Source organism: Balaenoptera acutorostrata, chromosome 3 (genome assembly GCF_949987535.1).
Source record: "Balaenoptera acutorostrata chromosome 3, mBalAcu1.1, whole genome shotgun sequence".
Lineage (NCBI taxonomy): Eukaryota > Metazoa > Chordata > Mammalia > Artiodactyla > Balaenopteridae > Balaenoptera > Balaenoptera acutorostrata.
In genome coordinates, this window is record NC_080066.1 from 131,002,870 (window position 1) to 131,021,351 (window position 18,482).

The 18,482-nt window shown below is 36.3% G+C and overlaps 1 protein-coding gene across 3 annotated transcripts in view; it reads right to left on the minus strand.

The window, feature by feature from the left end:
- The window catches only part of MAP4K5 (mitogen-activated protein kinase kinase kinase kinase 5), a 144,301-nt gene that overhangs the window by 48,316 nt on the left and 77,503 nt on the right, over nt 1-18,482 (minus strand). For all 3 annotated transcript variants that reach the window (XM_057542092.1, XM_057542091.1, XM_057542089.1), the window contains exons 12-14: nt 17,616-17,697; nt 16,364-16,480; nt 4,301-4,379 (exon numbers count right to left, since the gene is read on the minus strand). In XM_057542092.1, the coding sequence (XP_057398075.1) occupies nt 4,301-4,379; nt 16,364-16,480; nt 17,616-17,697 (278 nt within the window). The remainder of the gene's footprint in view (nt 1-4,300; nt 4,380-16,363; nt 16,481-17,615; nt 17,698-18,482) is intronic.

The window sequence follows — 18,482 nt, forward strand, 5'->3', positions numbered from 1 at the left end:
TTTTTGTTTTTTTAAATTTTTATTTATTTATTTATTTATTTATGGCTGTCTTGGGTCTTCATTTCTGTGCGAGGGCTTTCTCTAGTTGTGGCAAGCGGGGGCCACTCTTCATTGCGGTGCGCAGGCCTCTCACTATCGCGGCCTCTCTTGTTGCGGAGCACAGGCTCCAGACCCGCAGGCTCAGTAATTGTGGCTCACGGGCCTAGTCATTCCGTGGCATGTGGGATCTTCCCAGACCAGGGCTCGAACCTGTGTCCCCTGCATTGGCAGGCAGACTCTCAACCACTGTGCCACCAGGGAAGCCCGAGTCTTTATTCTTAATACTGCTCTGTGTAACCTTAGTGAGTCCTTGGTATGAGTCCAAATACCTGGCTAAAATTTACTTGTGAGTCAGCTAAAATCATACACTTAAACTGACAGTTGGGCAGTCATTTTCTTTGTTGATACCTCTCATATCCCTTTGGTGCCAATTCTTTGTAATTAGTTGGCTTCCTAGGTAACTGTGAAACCGAGCAGGACCCTATGGGGCTCCAGGGCACGGAAGCCTTTCTGTCCCCTGTCTCTTGACTCCAACCTCCATGACCTTCCTTGAATTCCAAAGGGCAGATTCGAACTGTTGCTAATCCGGGCAAGGGCAGCCAGGGAACAATAGTGCAGCCTTGGGGCAGCGTCCTGGTTCCACCTCAAGGGATACACATAACAACGCCTTTAAGCTCTTTTAAGAGGTCAGCATTCTTCATACCAGAGAAAGACCACCTGAGGCTACATTAAAAGAACCAGAGAAGCTCATTAAGATTACCTGAGGCCAGATTAGAAGAGTGGAGGCCCTGCACACACTCTAATCTTATCAGCAAACCCACCCTTGAACGGTTGTTATAAAACTCCTCATCAAATCCTCCCAGGTTGGGACACACAGTTTTTAGGGGCAGGAGCCCCCTCTGTTGCCCTTTGCCTGGCAAAGCAATAAAGCTATTCTTTTCTACTTCACCCCAAACTCTGTCTCCAAGATTCGATTTGGTACCAGTGCACAGAGGCTGAGCTTTCGGCATCAACCGGACTCAACCAAAAAGTGACTTTTCAGATGAAAACTTTTTTTTTTTAAAAAATAGGGAATTTAGGTAACACACCCATATCTGGATCAGAATGAGAAAATAATCTGCCTCGCCATTCATCAGACTGGGAGGACAGACACAAATCCAAATGCAAAGTCAAGAAGAAACAATTTTTCTCCCAAGGATATGCTGCATATGTAAAGTATCACATGATGACCCCCCCTCTCTGAATTACCAATGCTATCTTACTGAGAAACATCAGTCTCTAAAATCACAGACTGTCAGAAACTTTGCTGTATGAAATCATATTCATTAAAATGAACCATTCCATTCTTGCCTGTAAGATTTAAGTCAGTGACAGAGAGAAGCAGCCTTAATTTCCAACCTACATACAGAGCTTCAAATAAAGGGGTTACTGAATACAACGTTCCAAGTTTCCAAGGAAACAGGCCTCTGAGTCTATTTTTACAGTATAGACTCTTTCATACACATCTCTACTTTGCTTTAAGGTTTCACCTAAATTTCACTTGAACTCCACTTTTTCCAAAAACCCTCTAACTCTTCTTTTCCTGTTTAATGAGATGTTCCATGGTTCCTCTGGTACTGTGTTCTCCCTCACTGCAAGGAGTCAATAAACCTGACTTTGTTGGACTATACATTTGTCCCTGGCGGTCTTAGGTCGGTCCAGGATCATAATAATTAGTTATGTCCACTAAAAACACATAGTAAGGATGATTATAGTTATCATAATAGCCCCAAACTGGAAACAAATCAAATGCCTGTCAAGTAAAGAATGGATAAATTGTGGTATAATCATACAATGAAATATTACATTACAATGAAAACTATTGTTGCTACACATGACATGAATGACTCTCACAGACATAATGTTGAGCAAAAGAAATCAGGCAAAAAAGGTGCATATTGGTTGATCCTATTTAACTGAAGATCAAGATCAGGTAAAAACCAATCTACAGTGACAGAGATCAGAATAGTGATTAGCCTGGGCAGTGGGAGGGCAGGGGGATACAGGAAGATGGAAGGGTATTGATTGTGAAGGAGCATGAGGAAGCCTTCAGAGATTCTGATAATGTTCTACATCTTGACCTGGGTGGTAGTTTCATGAGTGTATACAAATTTAAAAATTCATTGTGCAGTACACTTAAGCAGTTTACTGTATGTGAGTTATCAGATCAATTTAAAAAACTGAAACAAAAAACTAAGAATAGAACTAACTAGGTGTGTATGAAATCTATCAAACAAACAAAAACAAAACTATAAAACACTCCTGATGGACAGGAAAGAAGACTTGGGAGAATTTAAAGATAAATCGACCAATAAAATGAACTTCAATTCTACTGTCTTCTGTCTGGTACATGAAGCATATAGGGCTCACTCCATGAAGATATTAGTACTCCAGACACTTACAAAAGAACTAAGTCTTGAGCCCTCTGAGGAAGCCTGTTTTGATTAAGAAGACAGAATATCATAAAGATGTCAACTCTCCCAAAGTTAGTGTACAAATTTATGAGATCTCAGTAAAAACACTGATTTTTTTTAACTTGGTAAGCTGATTCTTACATTTATGTAGGGAAAATACAATAGCCAAATATCATAATAAAAAAGGATAGCAATATGGTGTTTGTGTGTGTGTTTGTGTGGAGGGGGTGAGGGACAGTAGGAGGAGGATTATTTCTATCACATTTTAACAGGTATTATAAAGACATAATAATCAGAAGTATGCGACCAGCACAGGACTAGGTATATTAATGCAACAGAATAGAATTTCCAGAAAAAGCCCTAAAATATATGTGGCAATTTAGTACATAATAAAGATGGCATATCAAATCTATTAGCGAAAATATCAAGTTTTTAATAAATAGCATTGAGGCAAACGGGTAGATATTTAGAATGAAACTGAAGTTGAATTCGTATTTCATACCTTCTACCAAATAAGTTAATACCTTATAACAAACATTTAAATATTAAAAACATGAAACTGTAAAAATGCAAGAAGAAACAATAGGAAAATCCTTTTATAACCTTAAAATCAGGAAGACCTTACTAAATATGACACAAAAGACAAAAGCTATACAAGAAAAGATACACTTAGACTACATTAATTGAATACTATACAGCTGCATAAAATAAACACAATAGCTTTTAATGGAATATAACTTTGCTACTTTTCTGTCTGGTATTGGAAGCCCAGAGAGTTCATTGCGGATTATATAAGAAGACAGCATAAGAACATATCAGCAATCTGGGACTAACAAACACAGAAAATCTTGAACTATTGGTGTAACTATGAAAAGATCTGACTGAAACAACTGATATGGGAAGGACATTCTAACTCTCCAATGACCTAGATTTCCAAAGCTGTATCCAGAAAGCTAGAAATGTCTGGTTTCAAAAAAACAAAATGCTCATCTGCAATAATTCTAATTAGCCTAAATATATAATAAATTATCTTCCTCCATTATGGTTTATAATTTTTATTTATGGCTTATTTTAATGTAAACTACTTTAAACCTCTTTTGAAACAATTATGCATTTAAGTCAATATACTTATACCTAAAAATTCTTTGCAAATCTGTTCTTCCAGATTAATGTGGCTAAAATGACAAATATTGTTAATATAAAATTTTCGTCAATGATTTATTGAATAAAAATCAATTTCCCCCTTTAAATATGCATTTTAGAAAATATTCACCTTATTGTTACCTTGACTTAAAAAACTGAAACCAACCCAAAGGTCCAACAATAGGAGTTACAATACATCAACTCAATAAAAGAGGATAAAACCATTAAACATAATGGTTACAAAGCCTAGGCTAATACATAGAAAATACTGCTGACTATGTTAAGCAAAATTTTATGTATAGTATAAATTCGGTCATGTAAAACTATATGTGAAAAAACGTGAAGGAAATTCAGCAAAATATTATCTGTGGGCTGGTGTTGGGTGATATGATTATGGGCAATGTTAATTTTCTACTTTTTTCCTCTTTCAAATTTTCTGCAATAGACATATATTGACTTTATAATTAGAAAATAAAAACTATTTAATTATAAAACCAAGAGAATTCCATTACAAGCCAGAAAAGCAGCCTTTATTTTAGAGGTATCCTGTTATGTTAAAGTATGCAGCCACAGTTAGTGAGATTTTATTATTCCAAAAAATTCCACAAGGACACCCAGCTCAACCCTCCAAAACCACCAATTGTAAATGTATACCAAACACATACAATTTATTTCTGAAGCTGTCCGTTCAGCTCTGGCATTCCTGTTCGTAGATCTAATGGTATGACGAATGATTGCATGGGGCTGTGAATATAAACATAATACATACACTTTAAAAAAATTCAGTGACAAAGTTAGAAGGTCAAACTTTCTCTTTTTAATTACATTATTATATTTTTGACAAGCATGACTACTTACTAATAAATTATAGGATAAATATTTTAAAAAATGAACACTAAGATACTTTAAAAGTGTATTCATTTAGTCCATGTTTAGACTGTATAAAATACTGAAGAGATGCAAAGAAAATCAGATGGAAATGTTACCTTCAAAAGAGCTTATAGTCTAGGAAGATAAGACACACAAACACTTATAATATTAGAAAAGGATAACTGGCATTCATTAAGATTATTATTAATGCCCCGGGGAAGAAGAAATGACCTCCACCTGAAGGGGTAAAGAAATTCTTCATGACAGAGCTGTAATCTTATGTGAGGCCTTGAAGGACAAGTAGGCACTGAATGTGCAGCAAGGTGGGAAAAGCATTTTAGACAGCACAAAGAATATGAACAAAGTGATACAAGAAAAAAAGTAAATTGTGGAGTGTTTAGGGGAATTGGAGTTGGTTATTATGTGACTGCAGTGAACATTAAGCGAAGAGATGACAAAGCTGGAAAGACAGGCTTGAGGATGAGCCACATCATGAAAGGCTCTGAATGTCCTGGCAAAATTTCTTGGCTAAAGAATTTTTTGGAGATTCTACAGAAAGGGAGTGCCGTCACAAGAGTCAGCTTTAAGAGTAACCTGATTAAGTATGTAAGAGGGTATGGAGGGAAGAAATACTGCATGGAGGGAGACTGAGTAAGAGTACTGTAGTAAACCAAGGGAGAAAGCTTACCACTTCCACCCTTTTGTACAAGCTCCTGATCTTTTGAAACAATGCCTTCAGCTCAACACCTATCTACCAAATTTCTAATGACTCATTCTCATTCACTGATGACTCGGACAGTGGCTCAGATGTCTTTTTCTCTACTTTAAGACCCACCATCATACCAAAGGACTTCAAAAGACCATTGCTCTGGATTTAAGTTTTCTGACCTCATCTCTGAAGAACTTCTACCATACTTCAATGCACTCTACACTACTAAGATCATATCCTGGACTCTGTCATCCGCTCTGATATATGAATTCACATAATACTCCAAACTTCTCATCCTTTGAGCTTACTCTCTCATTTACTCCAATAATTTTTAAATGCTCACACTGAACTCTCAAGTCTATCAATCCATTACTTTTTCACTCTCCACATGCATTTCTCCTATCTTCACTTTTCTTCCTATCCAGTTTAGAGCTGGTGGTCCATAATTTCAAGCAATCTCTTGAATATATCCTAAATTTGATTTGCCTCCCCTCCCCAACCCCTGCTGTCCTTCTGTACACTGGCATACCAAAATGACAACCCTGGATGACTTAAACTAACTACCTTTGGTTAACATCTGAAGTACCAATCACTGCTGGAGGAAAATTACACATTGAAAATTAATCTCATCTGAGCCTTAAACTTTGCCCACAAACACTTCTCTAGTCATTTAACCCATCCAGTCTCCTCAATTACTATTTCATAGCTTCACCACACTTTTCAAACCCACCTCCTCCACACTTTCAGGAGACGACATTGCCACCTAGCTCACAAAGAAAACAGAAGTCAAATAGAAGATAACTTCTAGCTATACTCTCAAACTATCTTCCTCTTTAATGCAAGGAAAGAAGTATTTCTTTTTTTTGTTAATCTGAAATATATTTAACGCACAATATTATGTTAGCTTCCGATGTACTACAGAATTGACATTTGTATACATTAAGACGTGATCACCACTATAAGTGTAGTAACCATCTGTCCCCATACAAAATTAATATTATTGACCATATTCCTTATGCTGTGTATAATAACCCTGTGACTTAATTATTATATTACTGGAGGTCTGTACCTCTTAATACCCTTCACCTATTTTGCCCACACCCACAAGCCTCCCTTCTGGCAAACACCTGTTTCTTCTCTGTATCTGAGTCTGTTTTCATTTTATTTTGTTTTGCTTTTTAGATTCCACATATAAATAAGATCATGTGGTATCCGTCTGACTTATTTCATTAGCATAATAGCTTCTAGATCCATCCATGTTGTCAAAAATGAGAAGATTTCATTTTTAATGGCTAAGTGATATTCCACTGAATATATATACACCATATCCTCTTTATCCATTAGGTTGCTTCCATATGTTGGCTATTGTGAGTAATGTTGGTACATGTATCTTTTCAAATTAGTGTTTTTGTTTTCTCCAGGTAAATACCTAGAAATGAAATTGCTAGATAATATGGCAGTTGTTTTTAATTTTTTGAGGAAACTCCATACTGTTTTCCATAGTGGATGCACCAATTTACAATCCCACCAGCAATAACACAAGGATTCCCTTTTTTTCCACATCCTTGTCAACATTGTTATTTGCTGTCTTCTTAATGCTAGCCATTCTGACAAGTGTGAAGTGATAGCTCATTGTGGTTTTGATTTGCATTTCCCTTATGATTAGTGATGATGAGCATTTTTCATGTGTCTACTGGCCATCTGTGTGTCTTCTTTGGAAAAAATGTCTATTCAGGTCCTCTGCCCATTTTTTATTCGGGTTGTTTTTTTTTTGATATTCAGTTGTATGAGTTCTTGGTATATTTTGGATATTAACCCCTTATCAGGATATATCATTTGCAAATATCTTCTCCCATTAAGTAAACGACCTTTTCGTTGAGTTTTCTTTGCTGTGCAAAAACTTTTTAGTTGGATGTAGTCCCATTTGTTTATTTTTGCTTTTGTTTCCCTTGCCTGAGGAGACATATACAAAAAAATAATGCTAAGACTGATGTCAAAGGCTATACAACATATGGTCTTTTTCTATGTTTTATGGTTTCAGGTCTTACATTTAAGTGTTTAATCCATTTTGAGTTCTTTCTTGTATATGATATGAGAAAGTAGTCTGGCTTGATACTTTTGCATGTAGCTGTCCAGTTTTCCCAATACCATTTATTGGGAATATACCACTGTATATTCTTGCCTCCTTTGTCATAGATTAATTGCCCATATAAATGTGGGTTTATTTCTGGGCTCTCTATTTTGTTTCATTGATCTGTATGTCTGTGGTAGTGCCAGTACCACACTATTTTGATTACTGTAGCTTTGTGATATAGTTTGAAATCAGGGAGTCTGCTTCCTCCAGCTCCATTTTTCTTCCTCAAGTTGCTTTGGCTATTTGGGGTCTTTTGTACTTCCACACAAATTGTAGAATTGTTCGTTCCAGTTCTGTGAAGAATGCCATTGGTATTTTGATAGGGATTGCACTGAATCTGCAGACTGCCTTGGGCAATATGGTCATTTTAACAATATTAATTCTTCCAATCCATGAGCACAGTATATTTTTCCATTTGCTTTTTTATTGTTTTTTTTTTTTGGCTGGGCCGTGGGGCATGTGGGATCTTAGTTCCCCAACCAGGGGTCAAACCCATGCCCCCTCCATTGGGAGTACAGAGTCTTAACCACCGGACTGCCAGGAAAGTCCCTATTCTTTCTGATGCAATTGTAAATGGGATTGTTTTCTTAATTTCTCTGATAGCTCTTTTTTAGTGTATAAAAATGCAACAGATTTCTGTATATTAATTTTGTATCCTGCAACTTTACTGAATTCATTTATTAGTTCTAATAGTCGTTTTTTTCTTTTTTACTGCATCTTTAGGATTTTCTATATATACTATCATGTTATATGCAAACAGTGACAGTTTTACTTCTTCTTTTCTAATTTGGACTCCTTTTCCTTATGTTTCTTATCTGACTGCTGTGGCTAGGACTTCCAATACTATACTGAATAAAAGTGGCAAGAGTGAGCATCCTTGTCTTGTTTTTGATCTTAGAGGAGATACTTTTAGCTTTCCACTGTTGAGCATGATGTTGGCTGTAGTTGTCATATAGGGTCTTTATTATGTTGGGTATGCTCCCTTTATACACACTTTGATGAGAGTTTTTAACATAAATGGATGTTGAACTTTGTCAAAACTTTTTTCTGCATCTACTGAGATGATCATGATTTTTGTTCTTCAGTTTGTTAACGTGGTGTCTCACATGGATTGATTTGTGGATACTGAACGATTCTTGTATCCCTGGGATAAATCCCACTTGATCATAGTGTATTATTCTTTTAACGTATTGTTGAATTCGGTTTGCTCATATTTTGTTGAGGATTTTTACATCTATGTTCATCAGTGATATTGGCCTGTAACTTTCTCTTCTTCCTTTTTTTTTTTTTTTTGTGGTGTCCTTGTCTGATTCTAGTATCAGGGTGATTCTGGCCTTGAAGAAAGAGTTCACAAGCATTCCTTCCTCTGCAATTTTTTGGAATAGTTTGAGAAGGATAGTTATTAACTCTTCTCTAAAAGTTTGGCAGAATTCACCTGTGAAACTGTCTGGTACTGGACTTTTGTTTGTTGGAAGTTTATTGTATTACTGATTCTATTTCCTTAATGTAATCCATCTCTTCTTATTTTCTATTTCTTCCTGACTCAGTCTTGGGAGTTTGTACATCTCTAGAAATTTATCCATTTCTTCTAAGTTGTCCATTTTATTGGTGTATAATTGTTTGCAGTATTTTCTTATGATTCTCTCAATTATCTGTTGTGTCAGTAGTAACTTCTTTTCATTTATGATTTTATTTGGATCCTCTCTCTTTTCTTCTTGATGAGTCTGGCTAAAGGTTTATCAATTTGTTTATCTTTTCAAAGGACCAGCTCTTAGTTTCATTGTTCTTTTCCATTTTTTTTAAAGTTTCTATTTCAGTTATATCTGCTCTGATCTTTATTATTTCTTTCCCTCTACTAACTTCTGGTTTTGTTTGTTCTTCTTTTTCTAGTTCCTTTAGGTGTATGGTCAGATGTTTGAGATTTTTCTCGTTTCCTGAGGTAGACATCTATCCCTAAAAACTTCCCCTTTAGAACTGCTTTTGCTGAATGCCATAGGTTTTGGATGGTTGTGTTTCTATTTTCATTTGTCTCCAGTTATTTTTTGATTTCCTCTTTGGTTTCTTCAGTGAGCCATTGGTTGGTTAATAGCATATTATTTAGCCTCCACATGTTTGTGTTTTTTGTAGTTTGTTTCTTGTAGTTGATTTCTGGTTTTACACTGTTATGGTCAGAAAAAATGCTTGGTATGATTTCAATCTTAAATTTATTGAGCCTTGTTTTGTGGCTTACCATGTGATCTATCCCGGAGAAGGTAGCACTTGAAAGCATATATACTTTGCTGCTTTTGGACAGAATGTTCTATTTTATCTATTAAGTTCATCTGATCTAATGTGTCATTTAAAGCCAGTGTTTCCTTCTTTCTGGATCTTCTGTCCATTGATGTAAGTGGTGTATTAAATTCCCCTACTACTATTGTGTTACTGTCAATTTCTCCCTTTACATTTATTAACATTTGCTTTATATATTGAGGTGCTCCTATTGGGTGCATATATATTTACAATTGTTACATCTTCTTGGGCTGATCTCTTGATCACTGTGTAATGTCCTTCTTTGCCTCTTGCTACAGTCTTTGTTTTAAAGTCTAATATAAGCATTGCTACCCCAGCTTTCTACAGATTTCCATTTGTGTGGAATACCTTTTCCCATCCCTTTACTCCGTCTGTGTGTGTCTTCAGATCTGAAGTGAGTCTCTTGTAGGCAGTATATATACGGGTCTTATTTTTGGGTCCATTCATCCATCCTATGTCTTTTTTAAAAAATTTATTTTAAAAAATTTTATTTATTTTTATTTTTGGCTGCACGCGGGCTTTCTCTAGTTGCAGCAAGTGGGGGCTACTCTTCGTTGCAGTGCACGGGCTTCTCATTGCAGTGGCTTCTCTTGTTGGACAGCATGGGATCTAGGTGTGTGGGCTTCAGTAGTTGTGGCACGTGGGCTCAGTAGTTGTGGCTTGCAGGCTCAGTAGCTGTGGTGCACAGGCTTACTTGCTCCGTGGCATGTGGGATCTTCCTTAACCAGGGCTCAAACCCATGTCCCCTGCATTGGCAGGTGGATTCTTAACCACTGCACCACCAGGGAAGCCCTCAATATCTTTTGAATGGAGCATTTAGTCCATTTACACTTAAAGTAATTATTGATAGGTATGCAGGTGTTGCCATCTTGTTAACTGTTTTCTGGTTGTTTTTGTAGTTCTTTTTTGTTCCTTTCTTTTGCTCTCTTACCTTGTGATTTAATTACTAGTGTTATGTTTGGATTCCTTTTTCTTTAGGGTGTATTTATTATAGGTTTTTGGTTTGGGGTTACCATGAGGTTCACAGATAACAACAACAACAACACACACACACACAAAATTATTTTAACCTGGTAATCTCTTAAATTCAAACACATTCTAACAACCCTGAATTTTTACCCCCTACCTCTGCCTCACATTTAATGCTTTTGACATCATGTTTTACATCTTTTTTGTTTTGTGAATACCTTAACTATTTACTGTGGATATAGATGATTTTACTATTTTTATTTTTTAACTTTCATACTAGCTTTATGAATGACTGGTCTACTACCTTTACTATATGTTTGCCTTTGCCAGTGATATTTTTCCATTCATAATTTTGATATTTCTAATAGTGGTCTTTTCTTTTTCACTTAGAGAAGTCCCTTGAAAATTTTTTGAAAGCTGGTTTAGTGGTGTTGAACTCTTAGTTTTTGCTTGTCTGTAAAACTCTTTATCTCTCCTTCAAAACTGAATGATAGCCTTGCCAAGCAGAGTATTCTTTGTTGTAGGTTTTTTCCTTTATCACTTTGAATTTAATGTGTCACTCCCTTCTGACCTGCAGAGTTTCTGCTGAAAAGTCAGCTGAGAATCTTATGGAAGTTCCCTTGTACATATCTAGTTGCTTTTCTCTTGATGCTTTTAAGATTCTCTATCTTCAATTTTTGATATTTTTATTATAATACGTCTTGGTATGAACCTTGGTTTCTCTTTTTCCAGGTTAGGAAGGTTTTCAGCTATTATTTCTTCAAATAAGTTCTCTGCTTCTTTCCCTCTTTTCTTCTTCTGGGACCCCTAGAATGTGAATGTTAGTACACTTGATATTGTCTCAGGGGTCTCTTAAACCACCCTCATTTAAAAAAATTCTTTTCTTTTTCCTCTTCAGCTTAGGTGATTTCCACTACTCAGTCTTCCAGTTCACTGATCCGTTCCTCTATATAACCAAATCTATTATTATTTCTTTCTAGTGTGTTTTTAATTTCAGTTATTGTATTCTTCAACTCTGTTTGATTCTCCTTTATATTTTCTCTTTATTAAAATTCTTACTGTGTTCTTCCATCCCTCTCCTGCTTTCATTGAGCATCTTTACGATTATTACCTGAAACTCTTTATCAGTAGACTGTGTATCTTCTCTTTAATTTTTCTTGTGAGGTTTTGTCTTGTTCCTTTCTTTGGAACATAGTCCTCTGCCTCTGTTTGCCTAGTTCTCTGTGTTTATTTGTAAGTATTAGGTAGATCAGCTATGTTTCCTGAATTTGGGAGGAGTGGCGTTATGTAAGAGACATCCTATGGGACCCAGCAGCACACCCCTCTGGGCAGCAGAGCTATATGCTCTAGGCACACCCCCTATGTGGGCTGTGTGGGTCCTTCTGTTGTGGCAAGGCTGACCACTGTGGGTGTGCTGGTGGGTAGGCATGGCCTCTGGCCCAGCTGGCTGCTAGGACCTTACTGGTGCAGGGTCCCAGGGCTGGTGTTGGTCTACTGGTGGGCAGGGCCAGGTTCAAAGGTAGCTAGCTATGGGGACCAGGGAAGCTTGGGGTTGGTGCCAGCACACTGGTGGGCAGATAAGCCCCCAGCACTAATAGGGTAGCAGGAGGACTCCAAAATGGTGCTTGTCAGCATTGATGTCCTAGTGGTAGAAAAAACTCCCCAATACAGCTGTCGCCAGCATCTATATCTTTAGGGGAACTACCAGTTGTCTCCTGCCGCTCCAAGAGGTTCTGCAAGACCAGCAGGTGGGTTCCTTTCAAATTACTGGCTCTGTGCTAGGATTTGGACTATGTGAGACTTTGCATACGCCCCATAAGAGCAGAGTCTCTGTTTCCTACAGCCCTCTTGGCTCTCTTGTATGCAAGCCCAGGATGTCCTTCAAAGCCAGATGTTTTGGGGGCCCATCTTCCCAGTGCAGGACCCCTAAGCTGGGGAGCCCAATACAGGGCTCAGATGCTTTGCTCCTTGGGGAGAACATCTGCAATTGTAATTATCCTCCTGTCTGTGGGTCGCCTAACCAGGGAGGTGGGTCTTGACTACACCATGTCTCCACCTCTCCTACCCATCTCATTGTGGTTCCTTATTTATATCTTCAGTTGTGTAAAGTCTTTTATGCTAGTCTTCAGGTCATTCTCATAGATAGTTGAAATTTGGTGTGGCCATTGGAGGAGGTAAGTTCAAGGTCTTCAAGGCACCATCTATGCCACATTTCCCAAGAAAGCCTTTCAAGAAGTGTTTCTTTAAGATCAAGTCCCTCATTATAATCTAGATCTCACCTTCTCCTTCCTTTTCAAGGACTTTGCCTATTCACCTTGCTTCTTGACTCTTCTATCTCTAACTATTGGATCCTTTTCATAAGCATCCTGTTTAAACTTTTTTGCCCCATATAAAAAAAAAAATCAATAGCCAAAAAATAGAGACAGAAGACAGACAAATCCACTGTCAACTCATTTTCCTCCAACTACTGCTCTATCTTATCCCCTTCTTTGACAACTAAATTTCAAAAATAAATTTATCTTTCACAACTAAATTTCATAAATAAATTTATTTTTCAAACCACTCCAACCTAGCTTCACCTCTAGTATTCTTATATTATCCTTTTAAAAATTATTTATTTATTTATTTGGCTGCGTTGGGTCGTAGTTGCGGCACGCCGGATCTTCATTGTGGCATGCGCATTCTTTCGTTGTAGCACTCGGGCTTCTATCTAGTTGTGGCGCCCAGGCTCCAGAGCACACGGGTTCTCTCGTTGTGGCATACGGGCTCTAAAGTGCACAGGCTCAGCAGTTGTGGCATGCGGGCTTAGATGCCTTGCGGCATGTGGGATCTTAGTTCCCCGACCAGGGATTGAACCCACGTCCCCTGTATTGGAAGGTGGAATCTTAACCACTGGACCACCAGGGAAGTCCCTAAATTATCCCTTTAAAGTAATCAAACACCAACACTTAAATCCAAAGATTTCTTTAATGTACTTCTAGGCAGTATTCTTGTTGAAACTTTCCTACTGTCTTTTAATGTTCTTTATTAATCCTTTGCCATTCCTCTTAGCATACCAGATTTTTTAATTTGGGGGAGAAATTTCCCCCAAAAGCTGTCCTAGGCCTTCTTCTCATTCTACATGCTTCCCCTGGATGATCACATTTACTCTTTACGGTATCAACTACAACCATTATATCTAATAACTCTCAAATTTATATCTCTAGTCCAAACTTTTCTCCCCAAGCTATAACCACATATCTAACTCCTAATGAGACTTCTCCATTTGGAAATCTGGTACAACATTAAAATTACCATATACAAAACTGAACTCACCTTTCTTCCCAAATCTGATCTTTAGTATTTCTATCTCAACAAGTGGCACTTTTATATCCACCCAGCTGTTCAAGTCAAAATCTGGGAGTAACCCTTTTATCATGCCTCTCCCTCATTTCTACATCCAATCACCAACTCTCTAATTCTTTAATTAGTTCAGTTTTTCCCATCCTTTCCCTACCATCCTATTACAAAACATCAGTATCTCTATCCTGGATAACTTCAACAGTCTCTTAACAGGACTTTAGGAATGAAAACACCACTCTGAAGTCAGAGATCTTTAAAGAAAAAAAAATGCACATCTGATTACATCACTCCCTTACCCTTTAATGGTTTCTACTGCCCTTAAAGCCCCCAATTTTTTTCATTTGAAATGTCTAGCTTTGTGACCTCGTCTCCCACCAAATTCCTTCCTTGTTTTCTGCTCTAACAGACTAACTTTTCTTTAGTTCCTCAAGTATACCACACTCTCTCTTATCACTAGGGTTTTCAAACATGCTATTATTCCTTTTGCTCAAAACACTTCTGACTGGTCTTTTAATTACTATTTATCCTTCAGGCTTTCATCTTACATATTGCTTCTACAGTGAGTCCTTTCCTGTCCCTAAAATATGCCTGCATAGCACCCTGTATTTCCCATTTTGTAACAGTTATCACACTTGTAAATTATTTGTTGGTATTTCTAAATTTCCTTTGAGACCATTCTGTAAGTTCTTTGAAGACTGGGATCATGTCAATCTCATGCACTATTGTGTCTCCAACTGCCTGGAACAAGGTTTTGCATTTCAAGGACTAAAAACTATGGCGATATCATTAAACAGAAATAGAGAATTCCAAAGGTAAGAGTGGATTTAGGAAGCCTGGCAAAATTGTGTGGGGAATGAAAGAGGAGTTTAGTTATTTACATAACCAGTGAAACACTAATTGAGGAATCAAGTAATATCTAATGCTTCATTTAAACTATAACAATTTGAACAATTTTGAGTTTTTAAGAGATTAAAATCTTATTATTAATTATTACAAGTCTACAAATGATGGTTTAAGTAAAAAAAAATCTATGTATGGCTGGTTTATTTAATATTTTCAATTAAAGTTCACTTAACAGTCAATAAAATATTCACTGGGTACCTTATGACATGACAAGACTATGCTATATACTAGACAATGATTAGTTTGCAAAGACTGTTTAATGACTATTTGTATTAAGTACATATACAGAAATGATGGTATATTAACTAAGAGTAAGTTCTAAAGTCAGTTTGCCTGGATCCAAATCTTGGTTCCACTACTTGCTAGGCATATGATCTCGGGCAAATGAAATTACTTCTATTCTTTCTCCTTCATTTCTTATTTGTAAAATGGGGATAGTAATAGTACATATTGCCAAGGACTGTTTTGAGTATTAGATGAGTTAACATGGAAATTATTTAGCCTAATACTTGGTACACGAAGACTACCCAATGAGTGTTTCGTAGTTATCATGATACTTATACAATATAATTTAAAACTTAAGTACCTGAGGTAGAAAATTTCCTTCAATAAATGATAACACATACAGTTTAGTCCTATAGTCTCACCAGAACTGAAGATAGAGGTATAAAGGGAAATAAAGGCATAAAGAGAAATGAAGAGACAGAAATAAAAAGGAATCATAAAAGAGAGAAAGAGATACCAGTGAAAAAATACATTTGTGCTATATATAGAGAGGCATAAACAGGTACCCGACAATGGGCAGAAGTCCCTCATTCCTGATTTACAAGTTGTGTTGTTAAATATATTCAAAATAATTCTACATATTTTCAGAGAAGACAAGCATAGTTATGAATAGCTCTATATGTAATTACATAAGAAATAATAGTTTTGAATAAGTATTAGAAAATATAGCTTTTTCTATGGGAACCTCAGCTTAATTTAAAAAAATGATTTGTATTCTGTTTATGATCTGTGTAACAGAGAAACTAAAAAAAAATGACCACATGGATTTCTAGGGAGTCTCTTTTGTGAAAAATAATATGTACATGTGCTCTGGCTAAACTTTTGTTCTCTTAGTGCAAAGCAATGCTCCTAAAACCTGTATTGTCTTGGAAAAGATCAAACTCTCACTACAGAAGCTGAGGTCTAGGGAGAAAACACTTGTGGATTTCAGGAGGAAAAAGGCACAGATGTGATTCTAATTGTAGATACCTCTTAATAACTTTAAGCAAACCAACTGAGAAAACAAAATGTTATAGTGCTAAGAAGAACAGTAATCCTAGTTCCTTCCCAAAACTAGGATTAAGAAAAGTATCAATTGGTAATTATGAGGACAAGTGTAGTTTACATTGCTAATTAATCTTTGTTACTAAATCTGTTTTAACTAACTTAAAAGAGTGAATTAAAAAACAAAGTCTAAGGCTACATTAAACATTTATTTTCAAATATTAGACTGCAAGCATTCCTTACCTCAAAGTCATCATCATCTCCTTCGGTGTAATGTGCATGGTTGTCTGGATTATTCACTTTGTCCAACAGTTCAACTGCTAGGGCCCTAGAGAGACCTGGCTGTCCTACAAATGTATGCTAAGTAAAAACAAAACAAAACAAAACTTCATGAGTATGCTTTTATATCTATGGCTCACAGAAATGGCTATTTGTTATTTTCCATTCAGTAACTATCAGAGACAAGCATATGGAAGCCTACTAATGCAAATAAATTAGGGAATGTATTAGTAAAACTATTAATCAGAGAATTCATAATTATATATTATAAAGCTAAAGAACCACTGTGAGGTAAATTTATAACATGAATAATTTCTCTATTTAAAGTTAACCAATCCATGTTAGGTTGTCAAATTACAACCTTGGCTATAACAATGACATTTATTATGCATGTCATTATAATAATATGCAAATGAATACTGAGGTACAGTCCATATCACAATAAGAAAAAAAGCATCTATGTTTGCATAAATTTAATTCAATAAAATTATGTTAATATAGAAAGATACATAATTAAATTTTATAACATTTAAATAAAGTTTTCTTAGATTGTTATAATCAACTTTTTCTAATATAAAAATATTTTATAAAGACATGCACACATAAGAGCATTCTACAAATTTACATAAGAAGCCAAGAAAAGCAATTAATTTTATTTATTTATTTTTAAAACATCTTTATTAGAGTATAATTGTTTACAATGGTGTGTTAGATTCTGCTGTACAACAAAGTCAATCTGCTATACATATACATATATTCCCACATCTCCTCCCTATCCCACCCCTCTATGTGGACACAAAGCACCGAGCTGTTCTCCCTGTGCTATGCGGCTAAAGCAATTAATTTTAGATGAAAGCAACATTTTTAAGAGTTTTCTCCAAGGCAGGGGTTGGCAAACTACCGTCCATGGGCAAAATCTGATGCACTGCCTCCTTCTGTAAATAAAGTTTTATTGGGTGTTAAAGCCATACCCTTCACATATACTGTCTATGGCTGCTTTTGTGCTACCACGGCAAAACTGAGGAGATGCAGCAGAGACTGTATGGCCCACAAAGCCTAAAATATATACTATTTGGCTCATTACAGAATGTTTGCTGACCCCTGCTGTAAGAAATCACTAACATTTTTATATTAAAAATCTAAATACTATTGTTCTAGTGATACGTCTAATTACTGCATGACTACAGAAAATACTCCTATAAATTCAATGACTTACAGTCAGAAGTCTTTCAGCGGTTGGTCTTTTTTTGGGGTTTTTGGTTAGTGCTATTTTGACAAAATTATGGAATGTTGATGACCTTCAAATAAAAAGAGACACATACAAAAATATTTCACTAATATTAGTTCTTTGGTGTTACTAAATAAAATTAACTTACAAGCAGTTAGAAAGACTGAAACACATGATTTTTTTTCTTTGGCCTCTTAGCTCTATATAAGCCAAAAAACTAAACCCAAAGCACAGTATATTCCTTGGAGAATATACCAGCTTCATCTCTTAAGTAAAATGCAATAAGTCAACAGAACACTAATATATAATCTCTAAAACATACACTAAAAACTAGAAATGGGTAGGTGTGTCATCTATAAGGTTTATAACCTTGTGTTCTAGGTACCACTTAGGAGTCAAAATGACCTTTTCTCATTGCCTAATTTATACAGTATGTGAATGTTTTGTTATATCCAAATTGTTGGGTGGCATGAGGTAGGGTGAGTAATGTAAGAGACTGTTTAAACCCTTAAAAAGTCACTGAATTTCTCAGGAACATGGTCAAAGAAGAGGGAGCGATCTCTGTAAACAGATGAGTTTTCCTGCTACCTGTATTGATGAAATGGGAAAGGAAGAAGATATAAATTAAAGGAATCTGGGAATTCCCTGGCGGTCCAGTGGTTAGGACTTGGTGTTTTCACTGCTGTGGGCCTGGGTTTGATCCCTGGTCGGGAAACGAAGATCCCGCAAGCTGAGCAGCCAAAAAATTAATTAATTAATTAAGGGAATCATATTTTGATTATGAACTAAAGGCAAAGAGAGGTACTGCCGAGATTCCATTGGAGGAGGGACTGGGCAAGAACCAAAGAGAATAAC